This window comes from Symphodus melops (assembly GCF_947650265.1).
Source record: "Symphodus melops genome assembly, chromosome: 18".
Classification (NCBI taxonomy): domain Eukaryota; kingdom Metazoa; phylum Chordata; class Actinopteri; order Labriformes; family Labridae; genus Symphodus; species Symphodus melops.
The window spans coordinates 15,687,686-15,705,756 of record NC_136708.1 but is presented as its reverse complement, the minus strand read 5'-3'; the positions used below and the strand labels follow the sequence as shown (position 1 = coordinate 15,705,756).

Below are 18,071 nucleotides of genomic sequence, written 5' to 3'. Positions count from 1 at the left end.
ACGCCAAACCCCAAATAATAACCTAACCCTTATACCCCAACTGATCTATGTAAAGTGTGTATGAATGTAGTCATAGCAGTACACGAAATGTATGAAAGCAAAATCTAAGTTGTATTAATTAATACTGAACATTTAAAAAATGGGGGGTGGGGGATTTTTTAGCTTTAATGGTCTGGCTGATTGTACACATTATCCCATTTGTTATTATTTAGCTTATTTAGAAGTGTGTTCCTTAAGTAGTTTTACACAACTGGCAGCAATCACATTGTAGACGCTTTTACTCGTTTGAATAAAAATAAAACGTTTGTTTATATCTTTATTCCCCATTTCAACAGTTAAGCACATGAGAGCTACAAGACAATCAAGTGCCATTTCCCCCCCCCCCTCAGAAGTTCATTATAGTATTTACCATCTCATGTGTATTCCTAAATAAACACTTAGCTATAGGATGAAATGTTAATGGTACAAAACGGCTGAGAAATGGAGCGTTTAAAAACTCCTGAAGAACCCTTAAAGAGGGTGACTTTGATAAAAAATAAAATCACTGAAATATAAAGTACTTGAAATCCTTGGATATATTATTAAAGAAATGCAAAACAATGAAATTAATAATAAATAATAACACAACTAAAGAAAACAGGACTAGCATACAGGGATGCTGCTATGTCGTTTGGGACCGACTAATTCAAGCTACATACAATACATCAGGTATTTTATGAGGCTACACCTGATGTGTTATTTGGCAAAAACTGAGGACTGTACTGACTTGAGGATAAAAGTACACATTCTTTTATGAGATAAAAAATATTGCAGAAAAGAGGTGTGGTTCTGTATTCCATGATGTCACCTCACAACAGAGAGGATGAGCACGGGAAGCACGTAAATAGAACCAGTTCAAGAGAATTTCTACAATGTCCTTTTTATTTGCAGTGTCTCCCCGCACTGACCGTACGACTTTCTTCGTAGAGTTACAGTGTCAGAAACAGTGTGGGAGCCGCCATTGACCTCAGAGCATCGCGTTACGCCCAATCAGACTGTCTTCAATACTGTCAGTCAGCTTATCAGCAGTCACAGCTTCTCTCTTTATGAGTCAACCCGCAGTCTTTCAGGTCGGCTGAGGAGCTGTCAGATCTCCATCAGCGTGATCTTGAAGGTGTCTGCATAGCTCTCGATGTTGAGGATGAAAGTGTCCTCGTTGGAGTAATGCTCGATGATGTTGTCGTCCATGTTCACCAAGATCCTGACATACACACAAACAAAAACAAACACAGTTAAAATTGTAATTTCATGTGCAGAACATGAAGCTCCTTATAGAGCAGACTCCTTCCCCACTCACCCTTTTTTACTTTTCTTGTACACTTTGGCTATCCTCTCTGAGGGCACACCGTACTTCTCTGATATCTGCCGATGACACATGAAAAGTACATTGTAAACACTTTTGGCCTTTGACTCTGCCTCAAACATCTAATCAGAGAGGCGTCATCACTCACAGCATCCATCAGGCCTCTGAGCGTGGGAGACTTCAGCATCAGAGCGTCGAACACCTCGTCTGTCTCCTTTCTTACATACAACAGCACTGCAGAGAGAAGAGGAAGAATGAAGGCGGGAATCTTAGCAGAAAAATAAAACACTTACACGTGTTTACGGCGTCATGCACAGACTAAGACTTTTCTTTACGTTTTTGATACAATCACTTTCAAAGGAATGTGGCTTTTGTCTGTAGCCTGGTTTGTTATGAGTATCACATCATATTATCAATTATTTTTTAATCACTCTCTTGTAAAGAGCAGTGCGTTGGTGCAGCAGTTCCTGGTTCGATCCCCCGTCAGACAGGAGTTTCTATGTTCTCCCCGTGCAAGGTGGGTTATCTCTGGGTACTCTAGCTTCCTCTGACATGCTTTCTTAGGTTATTTGGTGACTACAATGTTCATATGTGTGTGTGAGTGTGGCTGGTAATCTCTGTATTTCAGCCCTGTGATTGACTGGCGAACAGGGTGTATGTGTACTGCCTCCCACCCAATGACAGCTGGAATTGGCACCGAACAGGAAAAAGCTATCTTGATAATTGATGGATGGACATTCTTGTAAATATAATAGTTATCAAACCTTAAGCTGCATTTTAAGGCTTTTGGCTTCTGGTAGCAGCAAAACCATGTTTCTTGGGACTGTTTTCAATGACAAGAAAGTTGAATCTAATCTAAATGTATCTAATTTAAATATTAAGAAAATATAATAGTTATAAACAAAATGGTCATTTGAAACATTTACATAGCTGCAAACAAATGTGAAGTATTCTATAAACAATTACTTATATTTGAATTTATAGTTTCTATTATTTGACAGATTGCTGTTTTGCCCCTTGCTTAGATCATGATTTATTAATGAATTAACTCCAAAATATTTTACTGTTGGTTAGGGGGGAAAAGGGTTATAATTAAAATAATCATTGCTTCCATGACTTCTCGATACCAGCTGAGGATGAGTTTCTAACATGATCAAAAACTTCATGTACATTTCTCTTATTAACCAAACATTGCAGTTAAAAATGCAACCTTTATCTCAACTTTAAACACAAATAATGAATGTCTCAAAAAATTAAGGGAAATGTAATTCTGGCATTTTCTGCCCACAAGACAACATCAAGTGATGAAATAAAAAATCAAATCTGCCGTCCTGTACCTCTCTTATGTGTCTCCTCTTTGATCTGTTTGTGAGGTGATGGACACAGATCTTCATCTGACGGCCTGAACATCCTCTTCACCAGCACGCTCCTGATAAAACACGGAAACAAACGTGTGTGATGCACCAAACACACACTGTGTATGCATTGTGTTTGCATTGGTGGTGACCTGCTCACATACAACACATGGACATCTTTTACGTTTGTGTGAGTGGATGTAAATGAAATAGTCTCTTTTGCTGATGACGCACACACTCACCCTTCCCTCTCGATCTCCTCTGTGTTGAAGGTAAAAACCTGTAAATAAAATATCCATATAAGTTTTAAGCTTCAGAATCAGAAATACTGTATTAATCCTCAGTTGTTACCGTTACACAGTACAGAAGTAAAGAAATAATTCAGACTGTAAAATAAAATAGAATAGAGATATTAAAATAAGCAATAAGTACCAGGTGGAATAATAAGCTATGTAAAAGCACAAATGACTGAAAGTATGGAACAAAAAACAATATTTACAGTTACTGGTATGCAATGGTTATCAATGTGGATATTGTACGTTGTAAGTATAAGGTTCAATATGAACAAAAGGTGTGTGTCCAGTTATAGACAGATTGCACGATTGAACAGACTGCACATTGTTAAATTCAATAGTCCAGCACTAATCTGAATTAAACAAACATCTATGTGTAGAGTTGTCCTACCTGTCCGGCTCTCTGCAGGTTACCAAAGTGAACATCAGGGATGAAGAGAACAGGCTGAGCCTCCAGGTCAGTCATGGTCTTGAAGTAAGTGGTGTCAGACCTCTTTGGAGCGGTTATCACACCTACGCCTCCGTCTTTACCTGAAAAAAAGAGAATTTGAAAAGGAACATCAGGAAGAATACTCACAAGTCAATAAGAATCTTAAAGCCAGTCCTCATACTACATCGTGGACCTTGAACATTTTTAAAAAGAACTTTTTCAACTCGAACCTTTTGACTTCTTGCGAAATAGTTTTCTTTCTTCATCCCTTATTTTCCTCTCGGCACCCTGAAAAAAAAAAAACACTAGTCAAACCAGGTAAATCAGTTTGTAAGTCAAATATTACAAGCTTCCTTTGGATATCCCTCAACGTCTAATGTACAGGTGTATGAGGCTCACTGTGAAGGTGAAACCACTAGAGGGAGGACTAATCACAGGATTTTACTCCCTCCCTCCACTCACTGCTTGGGCAGGAGTTTACCTGCAGTCACATTGTTTGCTGTTGAAATACAATTTAATTATGCTCTGCATAGATCTGCTGGTAGAGAAAAAAATAATTGCTTTGCGACAAATAACAGAAATACATCTAAAGCGGCACCCTGGTCAGTGAATTGCTTACATTTTTCAGATAAAGTACTAATTATTCTTTATCTTTTCTTTTCATTATACATATTTACCCAAACGTAACATTTCCATACCCCCCGCCCCCCCACACACACACACACTTTCACACACTATTAACTAGTGTACAAAATGCTTTCTCTAAATGGGCATGATTGAGTGACAGAAAGCTGAACTAATGCAGAGTCAGTGAGTTTTCACCTTGTCACAGAAGACCTTGATCTCTGAGTAGGCTCTGTGCAGGGGCTTGTTGCTGCGGTTGTTGTAGCTGTACGTGTCGATCTGGATCATCAGAGGAAGACCCTTCACCCCCTTCTGAGAGGAGAAGTCTGTGCTCAGACAGTTCACTGTGATGAAGATCTGAGAGAAGAAGACCAGGGAGATTTACAAACCTCAGTTTGAACTGGAAACATTACATTTTGAACAGTTACATTTTTGATGTGCGACATGTTTGAAAAGCCATTATTCTGCATTTTAAAAACGTTTATTTTATGCTTACATTTGGTATTTTTGTAATGTCTCAAGCTATGGGTACTTCTCATCCTGTTTGAATGAACATTTTGTCACTACTTTTGCATTATAATGCCTAGAAGAGTGACATTTACTCATGGGACTGTAATGACTGGAAGTTTGACTTTAACCGGTGTGTACAAGAGTCCTCTTTCTCCGTATTTTATATACTTATAGTCTTACCTTTTGTCTCAACAGAGAGTCTTGAACTCTTTTATGATTGATTTAACTGATTCTACCGTACTCTGAATACAGAGCACAAAATCACTGATGATGAATGTTTGACTTAGAGTAGTGTCCTTTGTTGTGTACAGGACACAAACCACTGGAGTACAACACTACATTTACAGTCTCCTTAAGTTAAATAAGCAGAATTGTTCAAGTTATGACTCTCTTCACTTCCTGCCATAGAAATAAAAGCAATGTAATATTAAAAATCTGCAAAATGTACCAGTGAATTCTCTATTTCGACTTCAGTTCTTTGGACCGCATTATGGGCAATTTATTTTTTCTTGTCTTTCATCCCTTAAATGCGATACACTGGACATTATCAATGACTTCTGCACATCGTTCAAATACCTACAACCCGAGAAGCATGTAGTCCTTATTAAACTACCTGGTCATTACACCTGTGCCTGACATATTCAGGCTCAGATCAAGAGAGCGAACAAGGGAAAAAGTCAATATTAGCCCGGAGAACTGTGCTTGGATTGACTCCAGCAACTTCTTTGTCTGCAGGGTGGCTATTACAATGGAAGAGCCACACGAGCCACACAACCCACACCCACACCCACACACACACACACACACACACACACACACACATAGGGTCACATTCTCACAGAAATGAGGGCAAAACAAACAACAGTGGGTGGGGACAGGGATTGGTGTGTGTAGGCCCTTGGGGGCCTCTGGAGTTCAAATAAGAGTGTTGTGGCTCTGTTTAAGGAGTGGTCACAAAGGAGCGTCACAAAAGACAAAGAGGACAAACAGAGCAAAAGTACACAACTCTACAGAAAAATTTTATGACCAGACAGAGCTTCTAGTTTTCAGTTCTTGAATTATACATGGTGAGGAATTAATTCACCAGTTATTGAATGAGATTTGGAGTGTCAGTGTGTCTACTCAAAAGAAACTTGCATCACAGTCGTTAATTTGTCAAGTGAGTGCAGTTGTTTGCCAACACTTGAATCAGCACAAAAAAAAAAAACCTGTCCCACTGCCTTTTCTTCCCATGTACAACACACCTTCTGCAAGAGTAAATAGAGGCAACCAGTTTCTGGGAAAATTACAACGACATTTACATGACTGTATTATTTGTGTTTGTACCTTGGCCTCTTCATTCACGTCCCAGGTGAAGGAGATGGCATTGTAGGCGATTTCTTCAATGTTTCCGATTGTGTTGAAGCTCTCCTTGTAATCAGCTAAAAGGACAAAAGGAACATAGTTTATTTCATAAATAATTTTTTTTTAAAAATTCAAATATAACTTCTGCTACTAAAGCACACTCAAATTTTCCCACATTACATCAGCTTCCATACAGGCACAAATGGTCAATAAATGACAAAAGCAGGTAGCTATTGTGTGTGTAGATAAGCAATCAAATGGCACGCTTCAATTTTATAAGATAAACCCTTATCTGCTTGAGCAAACAAGCTCTTAAAAGCTTCAAAGTGAGCACAGGAAAATCACAAGAGGCTATCCGGCTCAGAGGAGGGTATTAAAAGCCAGTCAGGTGAGCAGATCGGCTGCATTTCTTGACCTGTGTTACAACACACTGAGGGGGCCTGAAATGTAGAAAGAAAAAAGAAAAGAATGTGTGCTGCTAAAAAAAAAAAACCCACATGATATTAATGACTGACATCTGACAAAATGGAAATAATGAAGAAAAAAACAGAACTGTGGTTGTAACATTTTTTTTTTTTTTTAAGATTTTGGGGAAAGGTAGATCAATGTTTTCTTCACAGCAGTGTTTGCTCACAAGGATGAACGTTACATGGCTGATTAAGATCAAGTCCCAGCTCAGCATCACTGAGTCACACTAACACAGCCTGACATGTTTCTACAGTACAGTGACTGTTAACATCGGCCACACATTTAAAGAAAATTGAAAAAAAAATCCCTTTTGCTGCTGTTTCCTACTGTAGCTTCAAATTCATATTAATACGCAGTAGAAAATAGTCCCCAGCAAATACAGTTTTTACTCAGACTTGAGTCACGTTAAACTACAATGATGTGAATTTTTAACAGATGCAGCTAATTCTGTGGAAACAAATAGAAGAGTTGTTTGGCAATGCAGGAATGTGTAGTGAAGGACAGGGGTCTTTCTTAGAAGGCATCCATGGAGGTTGTGGCTATACTGCATATGAAAAGTGTAAGAAAAAATCTAATATGTTGAATAAGACCTAAACAGAGTGTGATCGATATCTTCAGCCACTGTGCATCTGTAAGTAGAAGCAGTGATTATTTTTTGCTATTCGACCATCCAACAGAACTTTTAGAGAGGCATGCTGGGAGATTCAGAGTCACCTGCTTTAATTTTCAGGTAAAGTAAATCGAAAAATCAAGTCAAGCCCAAATGATGGATCACAGAAAGGATTTGTGTTTAACATCTCGGAGGTAGAGGCTCATCTTAAAATCATTCTGCTGTTCACCTCTCAGAGCATCACTCTCTCTCCATCCAGCTACTTTTGACCTGCTCCATCATCCTAACCCGCCATTAAAGCGACACTTCCTGGTTCTTTTTTTTCCCCCTTCTTTTTTAGCAGGTGCACAGAGCAGCGGGGGCAAGCAGCAACATGTCTCTCTCGCCAGTCTCCCCTCGTTAAACAGCCCCATTCAAATGATCCATTCTGTGACACGGCCCAGGGGTATGACAACCCCCACCCCAAAAACACACAGACGCACAGAAACCCTCCACCGCTATTCAAATCAGCTCTCAGGACGGCGTCAGGTTACAAGCTGCATCCAGCGACAGCCTGACCTGGATCTGAGGCGCTGGGTGGAGGGGTCTGTCATTTGACCTACGGAGCACTGAGTGGAGATTTCCCTCCTTAATGCCCAGTCATGCACGCACATATAGAAATGATTTGTCAATTCGTCTGTCTGATACCAGACGGAAAAAAAATTGGCAACATGATTATACAGTTAGTTTTTAGTAATTTTCCAGAAAAATGCAACAAAAACAATTCAGACTTTTAATGTCAGCTGCTTCTTCGGGGAATTTTGATTTAAACTTAGGCTGTACTGATTGTTGTTCTTTCTCAGCGGCCTAACTTGCAGTATGTAGGCCTGCATGTAAGAACTGTGTTTATCAATGCACTGGTATCTGTGAGGTTACTTTTGTGTCAGTGTGATGGAAAATAACGTCAACCATATATGCGTGCTATCTTTCGATCACGCACACAAAACAAATATTCCAAACAAAGTGCCAAAGGGAATAACGTTAGATAACACACTTCCCCTAAACTCGATCGACTGTTGACATCTTTTAAAGTCGCATACTATGCAAAATACAGTTTACCATGTCAGGTTTGTAGTTTGTACTTTGATAAACTGCCATGTTCTTCAGTGTGGGTTTGTTTTATTTGTATGTATCGATCACCTTGAGCAAAGTTTGCTTTAATACTGTGGGATGATGTTTTCACGCTGGAGGAGCCAAATGTATTCATAAGTACAAAAGAGACAAAAAAGAAAACGATAGAGGAAAGTCAAAATGACCTTTTAAAGCAGCTGAATGTGTTAATCCCATCACTAGCCTAGTCATATCTGCATACAATTATCTTGCAATACCCAGCGGCATGAATAACACTTACAAGATACAAAGGTGTACAGAAAAGGATTAGGGCCGCAGACATACACTTTTAAAGTTTTGACTTCTTTCCTCAGGACTCAGGTGTGTGAGAACAGTTGGGTGTTTAACGTTCGTCTCAGTTCGTGTAAATACAGGAATTAAGATGAAGATCTAAATTGAGCGAGAATTACGTTCAACAGACCAAAACCCGCCAGGGTAACAGTGTGACTAGCATTCCTCTCCCTGTCCCGACAAGCTGCGTGTAGGTGTGTGAACGCGTGTGTATGATTGTGTGTGTGACTCCCATCCACCTCCACTCACCCACATACCTATGACTCTGCCCGGGTTAGCAGGTCGGAGCTTGTCAAACATAAACCGCCTACAAGCTTCTCACACACACACACACTCATTCATCATTGTGTAGAAACGCTTGGTTCTCATTCAAATCCATCATCTTTAAAAAAAAAAACAACAAAGGTCAAAGGTTTGAGATACAAATATGATACTTCAGATGGATAGTTCACACCTGTGGGAAATACGAATAGAAAAAGTGAAAGCAGTCAGATGTACAGTTGTTTCTCATGGGACTGTTTTGCTCAATCTCCCAGACAGTGTCACCAAGATTAGAGGACTTAGGGTGTGTGTCTCAACAACAACTAGAAATTATGAGATTCAGTGTTTGTGTCAGTGTGTATGTGTGTGTGTGTGTGAGTGTGAGAGTGTGTGAGTGTGTGTGGATGTAGATGATGGTGGCCAGCTGAGATGCCTCGGGCAGACAGTTGGGTGGGGGCTTGTTTGCACAGTTTGGTTCTGCCTTGTTTATTAGCTGAGTGCATTCCAGCATTTGGAACAAGATAAATCTGTCATTGTCTTTTAGGTGGTTTGTTTTGTTTTGTATCATTAATTCAGCCATTGAAGAGTTTGCTGTTGTTCACATTTTGAGAGAGTCTTGAAAAATGGATGAGTCGTCCTTACCGATGTCTAAGACTCTCTGTTTGGCTGTGTGCTGTCGAGAGTGCCAGTACTTCCAGTATTTGAGCTGCTCGTCTCGGTTCTTGTCTTCACTGAACACCACCATGATTACACTCTGAGAAAGAGAAAAAGAGGATGAAACTCAAAGTTTTAGATTAAGGTAAAGCAGTTGAACCCATGCCTGTTGGGGACAGAACTTTTGGCTTTAAGCTTCTTGTAAATTTACAGGATTAAATTAAATTCAATCTTGTCTCTGATAAAACTACCTATTTATTGCTGAGGAAAAACTGACCTGATTAACATTACTCATAGAAATTTGAGCATAATTAAATTAAAGCCATAATCCAGAGACATAATCAGTTGGTAGAATCACAGTGTGGCAGAAAAAATGAAGACAAATACTGTCGACCCGACATCGACCCAACAAGCTATTTTCTTGTGTAATCAAACATTGTAACAAGAAATTGTTCTCTAACCAATAACTTCTACACTCTGAAGAGTCTGGCAATACTTCCTCTTGTTATCAAACCTGTACTGCTTCTGATAGATTGCAGCAGCTGCACAGCGGATTAATTGTTATCATAGAAACTGTTATTAAAAACACTGAAGTTCTCATTAATTGTTTGTGTGTCCCCAACCCAACAAAGGCAATCCAAAGTTCTCTCTCTTTTTGTTCTCCATTCAACTTTGGGGGAAACATTTGGCTCTAAATGCTGCTCTTTGTTTAGACGAGATGCTGACTGGATCTATTTTTCTGCCGTTTAGTGCTGAGTGGGCAGCGTGTGGGTTTTAAGAGCTGCATCTGGACACTTTCTTACTGAAAGTCGTGGTTCCATAAAACCCTAACGATGACATGAAAGAGGCTAAAGTGAGAACTTTTAGGTGTCACATAAGTATTTAAATTGTTTTTATTATGAAATAATAGAAATAGAACATTATGCAAACTAAGCAGCTAAATCCAAACACAGCAAACTGGGGTCTTGAAGCAGCAAGAAAAAAAATCACTGATATACGGCCATGACAGCATAATAGAAAATGAAAGGAGGGGTAGAGTCATGTATCGATCGGCTCACCCGGACTTTGCTGATGGGGTGACGGAGGCGTTTGTTGGCACTGAGCTCGTTCAGAGTCACAGCGTAGAACTGGCCTTTGTTCAGGTAGGTCATTGGTCCCTCGCCCTGCTTCTGACGCAGAGAGCGTGAGGCATCGAGTGTGTACTGGAAGCTGTCACTGTTCACACACACACACGCACATAAACGACACATTATAGATAGATTAGACATAAGACGGTGGGATAACGGAGCAAAACTACCACTTTTGTATTCCTTTCTTGATCACCTTGAGTACAGTAAGTGTTTTAGACATCAAACAAGCAGATCTTTGTCACATACATACATGGACATATGCATTAAGTTTTTGAGAGACTTACACTCCCTCCTGGTGAAATATGAAGTCCTCTGTACCAATAGAGGAAGGTGTGTGATACTTCTGTTGAGAACGCTGAGAACACACAGAAAGAGGAAACTATTTGACACAATGACAATTAAATCTAGTCTGAGAGGAACTGCTTTAACAAAGCACTGGAATGTTCATCATCACAAATGTAAAATAATAGCAAAATAAGAACATCAAGATCACATTTAAACCGGAAACAGGACTTTGTGTGTAAATTCCTGTTCACGTAACCTTTATACTAACAGTGAATCATAATTAAACATCTATCTGTCTTCACTTACAATTACATAACAACTCCACCCTCACAAATACTGGAAGAGATGAACAACATTGAGGATTGGAGTACTGTTTGATATGCCCATTATCTGGTTTTTAACTGTCTACGTTTCCCACAGTGCCTCTAAACAACCCCTTCAGACGTTTTGGTCCCACCTTCACTCATAGAGAACAGAAAAGTGATAAATTACTAGTCTCTATATAGACCGTCGCTGTTTGGCCTGAGGGGGCTGCCATCCAAATCTAACATTACCAAAACATCAGGGTGTGATTTTTCTGCATGTCGGCTGTCATCTGCTGCAGAAAATACACAGAAACACAAAAAAGCAGCAATTCTTAACATACTTACAGAAACGGTTTTTATCTACTTAAAACGAGGCAACGTAAACCTGTGAGGCCCTGCATTGGGTTGAATGTTTTTCCTTTTTAATATCACTTCATTTTCTCATGTTTTTAAACCTCTAAAAGAAAAAAAAAATTCTATAAACTCTATAAATTTTATAAACTTGGAGTAATTTCTACATAATAAACTTTTTTTACGATATAGAATATGCTTTCATTCTCTCCCATAACTGCAATCATGTAATGACGTTTATGATTTATCTCTTGACCCACAACAGGTTTAGATTTTTTTGTTAGGGTAAAGTGTAAAGATTCACTGATCTGAATATGTGAGCAACCTTTAGGTTAATGATGCCGGACTTCATGGCCCTGGATTTGTATGTAATAGGAACTGGTCGATGATTCAATTTTAACGTTATGATTTGGTTAACTGAAGCTCCGCTGCTAGTCATGTGCTCATCATGTGCTCAAAGTCTTCAATCTTACAAATCTCACCTGGTGAGTCTTCACGGCATCTCGAGCTACAGTCTGATGTATTTTGGGCGCTGAATTTGCAAACCATAGCGAAACCTTGTATATTTAAATCAATCAGTCCAAGACCAAAGCTTACGAACTGAAATTCTGATCAGGTTATCTCTTAAAGGAGAAATGTACACCCCTAGAATTATAATTTGTCTGTCCTTCAGTCGTTTCTCACCACGTCTCTCTCCTCGTCGTACGGGCTGCCAGGTGGACTGTGCTGGTCGTCCTTCACGTATGAGCTGTGGCTGAGGGTGGTCACCTCATACGGACTCTGCTCGTAGATCACCCTCGCCGACTCTTCTCCCTCCACCCTGTAGTGAAGCCCCGCCCCCGTCATGAAGACCGGCGCGTACATCTCAGCCTTCACCACGGCGAGAGCTGGTGAGCCTCCATCTTCTGATGTTGCCACAGAAGTGGAGCTGCTGAACTGATCCCGTTTGTTCTCCTGGTGCTCTGTGTTCAGCGACAGGTTGACGGGGACAGATTTTAGGACCTGGACTCGGTTTTCCACGGTCTCCGGCTCACTTTGGCTGCTGGGATTGCTCAAAAGAGTAGACCTGAATAAAAATATGATGATGAAAACAGGTGAGAAAAGATACAGTTGGGTCGTCACTGCTATAGTATCCTCCTACCTGAAAATGAGGTTATGTTTCCAAATGAGGTTTTAAGTAGTAACAATTAATTAGTTCCAAAAGAAGAGAAACACTGTCTCTCTCTTTTTTATTTATTTTTTTCATTTTGTTGGTTTCTGCTGGAGTCAAGAGGAGTTTACTGACCTCAGACCAGCCTCACCTCGTCATTTCTGTTACTTAAAGCTTCCCATATTAAACTATTTCGTGTGAATAAAATAATGAACAATGCCAAACACTTTCTCAGATCTTGGATTAACTAGATATAAATATCTAGGGGGCGGGGGCTGGAGCTGGCCCAAGCTGTCATTGGACGAGAGGCGGGGTACACCCTGGACTGTTTGCCAGTCACAGGGCTGACATTTAGAGACAAATGTTAAATTATTGATTTTTAATAGACATTTTTGGACATTTTTCTTTGTCTGTGTGTACATGTACAACTTGAGTTTGACACAGAGAGACTGAAGTTCACTGACCGTTTCTCCTGCTCCTCTGTCATTTCAGACACTTTGGGAACAGGAAGAAGCCTTTTCTCCTTGGGTACCTAAAGAAAGAAAATGAGTGTCTTCTGTGTTGACGGACATCGCTTACATCATTGTTAACTTAAAAGACAGACACAAATCTTAACACAGTGATACATTACTATGGTACTGAATACTTTTTGTGGGCAATTCATTCATCATGTTTCCTTCATCTAAGGGCCTCTAACATAGCCAAACTGAATAACTATAATGGTGTATAAATCTAATTTCTTTATGTTTTGGAGTTCACTGAAAAGCATGAGTTCAGAAGTTGTATTTGGGCTATTGTTTTATCTGGACCTTGTAGTAGTCGTAGAGTAGGCCGAGGGCGTTGGCGCTGTCCTCGTCCCCGTTGATGCTCATCATGGCTTTGGTGGCAGCTGTGAGCGGGTTCTCTAGGTACGACCTCCATGCCTCGTCCTCGCTCGTGAACGCTCGCCGTACCGCCGGGTAGGAGCTTTCGTTTGGAACGACCACCACCAGGCGCTTACTGATGAACACACAGACAGATTTTTATTTATATAATATACGTGCACATAAGCGATTGGAGACATTATTGGGCTTCATTTACAGTAGCTCCATCGATTGATTTACGTTCTGAGTAGTTTACATTTTCTCCCTGGTTGAAAATCTAAATGAAAACCTTTAGATTTGGTCATCAACATTGTTGTAAACTTAAATTCTATTTAAAATATGGGATTCAATTGACACTAAGGCCTTTTTCACACCTGCTTTGTGTGTATTTAGGGCTTTGTCTCTCTTCTCTTAAGGCCTACTTAAGTCAGGATCACAGACCAGTTAAACACACTCTGTTGCCACAACATGTCTTTGAACTCAATCCCTGAGAGGCTCTGAATGAGTCCATTTTCACTTCAGTTGATATCTCTTCATTGTTCATTTCCTTGTACTTACTAATGTTATTATTTAAGCTTCTAATATAAGTTTTTATAACATTACTTGTCACTTTTCAGATTTAAGCTTCTACGATGCTGGAAAATCTGATTTCTTCAAGCGTCTTTGACAATAAACTTCACATTTTAGGATTGTTAAAAAAAAAAAGAAGTCATTTTGAGTTTGTTTTGCTTTGTGAAACAACATTCAGCCTTTTTATTCTTCTGTTAAAGACACTGTATAGACCCCAAACTAGACAATGAAAGTTATGTCTAGTAACATGAAACATGAAAGTACATGCTAACTATAAACAGAGAATATTCATCAGGAATATTCTTAGTTTTGAAAATGTACTATGAACTCCTTGAAATAACTTGTTTGCATTTCTGTTGCTGTTTTTCTAATTGGAATAAACTTGTTTCTGCCAAATCAAACAAACCCTTATATCCTGCCTCTATTCTGTGATGTCACACTGATGCAAACATTTACAGAAAAGGGTGTGATGGTGGAAAGAAGGCAGAAACACATGGGATGCTGCTGCTTTCCCTTGTGTTTGTGCCTCATATATTGTTAAGTAAGTAAAACATGTTTTTCTTTTTTTGGATTATGTATCTGTGAACTGACGAGTCATTCCAGTCACTAAAGTTGCATATGATAGATTATTTTAATAATGTTGCTGTAATTACACAGTACATTCCTGTCCAGCTTTTCATGGCAGCATTATGGCTAAGTGACTGACAAACAGGTATTACAGATTTCTAAATTAAAAGTTATTATATCCACAGCTGCTTTTGACTCAGTTCCATTATGATTAATAACATAGTTTATTTTTTATCTCCACAGCAGCCCTGCAGAGTGACGGAAAATATATGCTACAAATCACCACATGATGACTTTTTATTCCCATACAAACTCAAAGATGTCACAGATAATAATAATAATAATAATAATAATAATAATAATAATAATAATAATAATAAAAGTATAATGACAGGCTAATGACAATCATATTAACATAATAATGTATTATTAATATGCATTATATTTGGAAAAATGTGCCTATAGTTTGAAAAATAATTTAAGAGGCATCATGATAAATCAGATTAATAATACAGTTATTAGTCTTTTAAAATCATCCTAATTTGATGCTATAAACTCATTACACCATCATTTACATGTTAAGATGTATTGTCCTCTATGCCTATGGGACTACACCTGGCTATATTAAATATGAAATATTAAGATAAGTATAAATATTTTTAAAAAAGTCAATCCCTAAAAATGTTTAAACTTAGGTTTAAGGGTCTTTGTGGCACTTCTTTAAGCATTTCTTGTAATACTTAGAAGTAAAAGAGCTCCTGGTACTAAAAAAACAAAAGGCCAACATGCAACACAAACTGTCCTTATTCACACGAACATCCCCCCGCGCTCTGCGGGCCTAAAATATGAAACATGCAAAGCGATACAAAGGTAAATCTAAAACTCTTCTTTTCATTCAAATGCATCAAAATGCCTTAAAAATCCCAGCCGGTTCTCTTAGAAGACTTTTCCCATCATCAGTCAAAAATGGCGAATTCAGCTCGAACGAATCCACGGCGCCAATAAGTTTACCTGACTGTTCCTCAAGAAAATCTTTAATCTTTTTCATTAATTTCCCCCCCCCCAAAATAACATCATATTCTTGCTCATGACATCAACTAAAACAGACTTTTCACAAGTTTTTGAGAAAAACAAAATATTTTTAAAGATAAAAAAAAATGTTTCCCCTTCAAATTGAAATGACCAAAGATCGTCTCCGCTGGCTCGATCACTTACTTGTCAGTCTCCTGTGACATATTTGACTTCCTCTCCGGTTCTTCCTTGTGAAACTGGACTTTCAAGTCGGAGCAGGTAATAGAGTGAGCGAGCTGCCAGAAGTTGAGCTACAGGTAAGTCGACTTTTCTCGCCCCGCTTCTTTTTCTCTCCCTGCCCCTCTCCTCCCTTGACTGTCTCTCCTTCTCCTTACCTGGCAGGTGAAGGCGCTTCTGTCCCGGCAGCCAATCACTGTGCCTGTTTCGTGCTCACGAGGCACGCAGATATTTACACATATTAACATACCCTACTTCCACTTATTATTACATTTGCTTTGCTTTGATAATGGCAGCGGGTTAACTTTGGCTTAAAATTATTTTGCTAAAGAAGAGTTGTGGGTGAGGGTGAGGCGGCCACTGATTGGCTGCATCGGAGCGGAGCAAGGCTCTAATTGGCTAGACGATCAGCAAGGAAGGTAAAGGCCCACCTCACCTGCAAGCAAAGGAATTGGGAAACGGGATTGAGGGCTCCATTGGGACACAGACAACAGGGAAATACTTGCAAATCGATGTCTACGAGAACTTTTAACGTTAACATTTCATTTTTATCTTGACAAAGTTTTAAAAATGTTTTCGATGAAAAGTTCGATGCATGCCCGAACATCGTCTTAAAAAGAAAAATTGTTATCCCTCTCATAGAGGTGCCTCCTTTATTCTTTCCTTGTGTGTGTGTGCGTGCGTGCGTGCGTGTGTGTGCGCGCGCGCGCGTGTGTTCGCTTGTCTCAGGTAATCTCAGAGCAGACAGAAGGCAGGGAGGAGTCCTGTCATTAAAGGACACAATACGATTGTCCCTTTAATGAAGCCATTGTATGAAGAGATCCCAGTGTTTGGGATTACCCTGCCATAGCAAACAATGTGTGTCTTGTTTGCACAAAATAGAGGGGCATAACTATTGACCCTCAGCATGATGTTTTTTTAGTTTTTTTAATCATTGTTAAAAAAAATATTGTATATGGATTGACAAATATTTCTTTACTATAGGGCAGATATCAAGACTAAACTCTTGATATTGACTTGACCCGACTATTTTCTCATCTGCACAGCTGTCCTATAAGGGTCAGCCCCTAGATACTTTAATGGACACTTTATCACTTACCTGGCATCCCAAATATATTTTTATTCCTGCACAAGTTATCTAAATGTCTTTGTATATGTCTATTTTTTATTGTCCAGGTTTAATTTTAAATTTAATACATGTACAGGCTTTCTTGAATATTTTTTTAGGTTAATATGTATAGGTGTGAGGACAGCGGTTGTTGTTTTTTGTAACAAATTTTGTCATGGATGTATTGTATTCTGCTACTGGATGCCTTGAATATCCCCAGGGATCAATTATGTAACTACCTATAAGAAATTAATTAAAAAACATTAAGTTCTGAAATATGACAACACTAAAACTAAAAATGAGTAATACAATCACTGTTATGATCACTTTCAGTTATGAATTATGTTTTGTATTGATATAGCTGTCTTCAGAAAACATATACATTAGATGAGATAGAGATACTCAGAAACAGCTCGGGTGCAGCTTCTAAACTATAGTTTAATGTCTTTTGGAAATGTTTGCATGACACAACTCAAGCCTTTTGCTTATAAATGCCTTCAGGTGCTCTTGTATGTAAATCTGAAAATTATGTTTCAAATTCAGTTTAACCGTCAGTGGGGCCATGCGTGTGCTTGTTTGTTTGTGTGTGTGTGTGTGTGTGTGTGTGTGTGTGTTTGTATATGTGTATATGTGCTTTCAAGCCCTGTCAATGATCGGTACTCTCCATGACGATCCTCCCTTGTCTAATTTGCTTTACAGGCACCTGTGCCTTTGCAGGGCTTTTGTGTGTGCATGCGTGTTTAAATGAAACTACTAGATAAATACAGGTGGAGTCCTTTTCTTCCGACAACATAAGGCAGAGAAAAGAACAAAGACAAGAGAGGATGAATGAGATTTCAAAAAGGAATAATGCAAAAAAGAGAAGGAGAAATATGAAAAATCAGTGCAGGCTCCTTTGTCTTCCAGGTCTTCAGGCCACTTGTCCAAATTAAAGTTGATGTTTCTTGTTGGATAGTAAAAAGACAATTCGACTGTAAAAAAAAACTTCAGAGAGTATACAAAAGAACTATTAAGTGATGCTAAACTTGCACAAAACCACTACAGATAAGAAAAGGTGTACAATACAAAACCACCACAAAGTAATTTACACTTCCTCAAACATACAAAAGTACCAAAAATTGCAGTTTTTTCAACCCAGTAAAAACTTCAAACCAATATTAAGT

At 38.9% G+C, this 18,071-nt stretch overlaps 1 protein-coding gene across 1 annotated transcript; it reads right to left on the bottom strand.

The window, feature by feature from the left end:
* Positions 1-302: 302 nt before the first annotated feature.
* On the bottom strand, positions 303-16,115 carry grhl2b (grainyhead-like transcription factor 2b). Its single transcript, XM_079368183.1, has 16 exons — positions 15,768-16,115; positions 13,362-13,551; positions 13,017-13,084; positions 12,087-12,468; positions 10,746-10,816; positions 10,390-10,546; positions 9,320-9,431; positions 5,881-5,975; positions 4,243-4,401; positions 3,651-3,708; positions 3,382-3,521; positions 2,940-2,977; positions 2,680-2,771; positions 1,491-1,576; positions 1,337-1,401; positions 303-1,240 (listed from the first exon to the last, which is right to left on the bottom strand). The coding sequence occupies exons 1-16, from the start codon at positions 15,785-15,787 to the stop codon at positions 1,126-1,128; spliced, it is 1,848 nt and encodes a 615-aa protein (XP_079224309.1). The 5' UTR covers positions 15,788-16,115; the 3' UTR covers positions 303-1,125.
* Between the last annotated feature and the right edge of the window lie 1,956 nt (positions 16,116-18,071).

Excerpts from the sequence above, each read along its gene's own strand:
- grhl2b (XM_079368183.1), bottom strand. The coding sequence starts at position 15,787 with ATGTCACAGGAGACTGACAA. Across the intron at positions 5,976-9,319 it reads ACAGAGAGTCTTAGACATCG|CTGATTACAAGGAGAGCTTC; the intron begins GTAAGGACGACT and ends TTGTCCTTTTAG. Across the intron at positions 4,402-5,880 it reads ACGTGAATGAAGAGGCCAAG|ATCTTCATCACAGTGAACTG; the intron begins GTACAAACACAA and ends TTCTTCTCTCAG.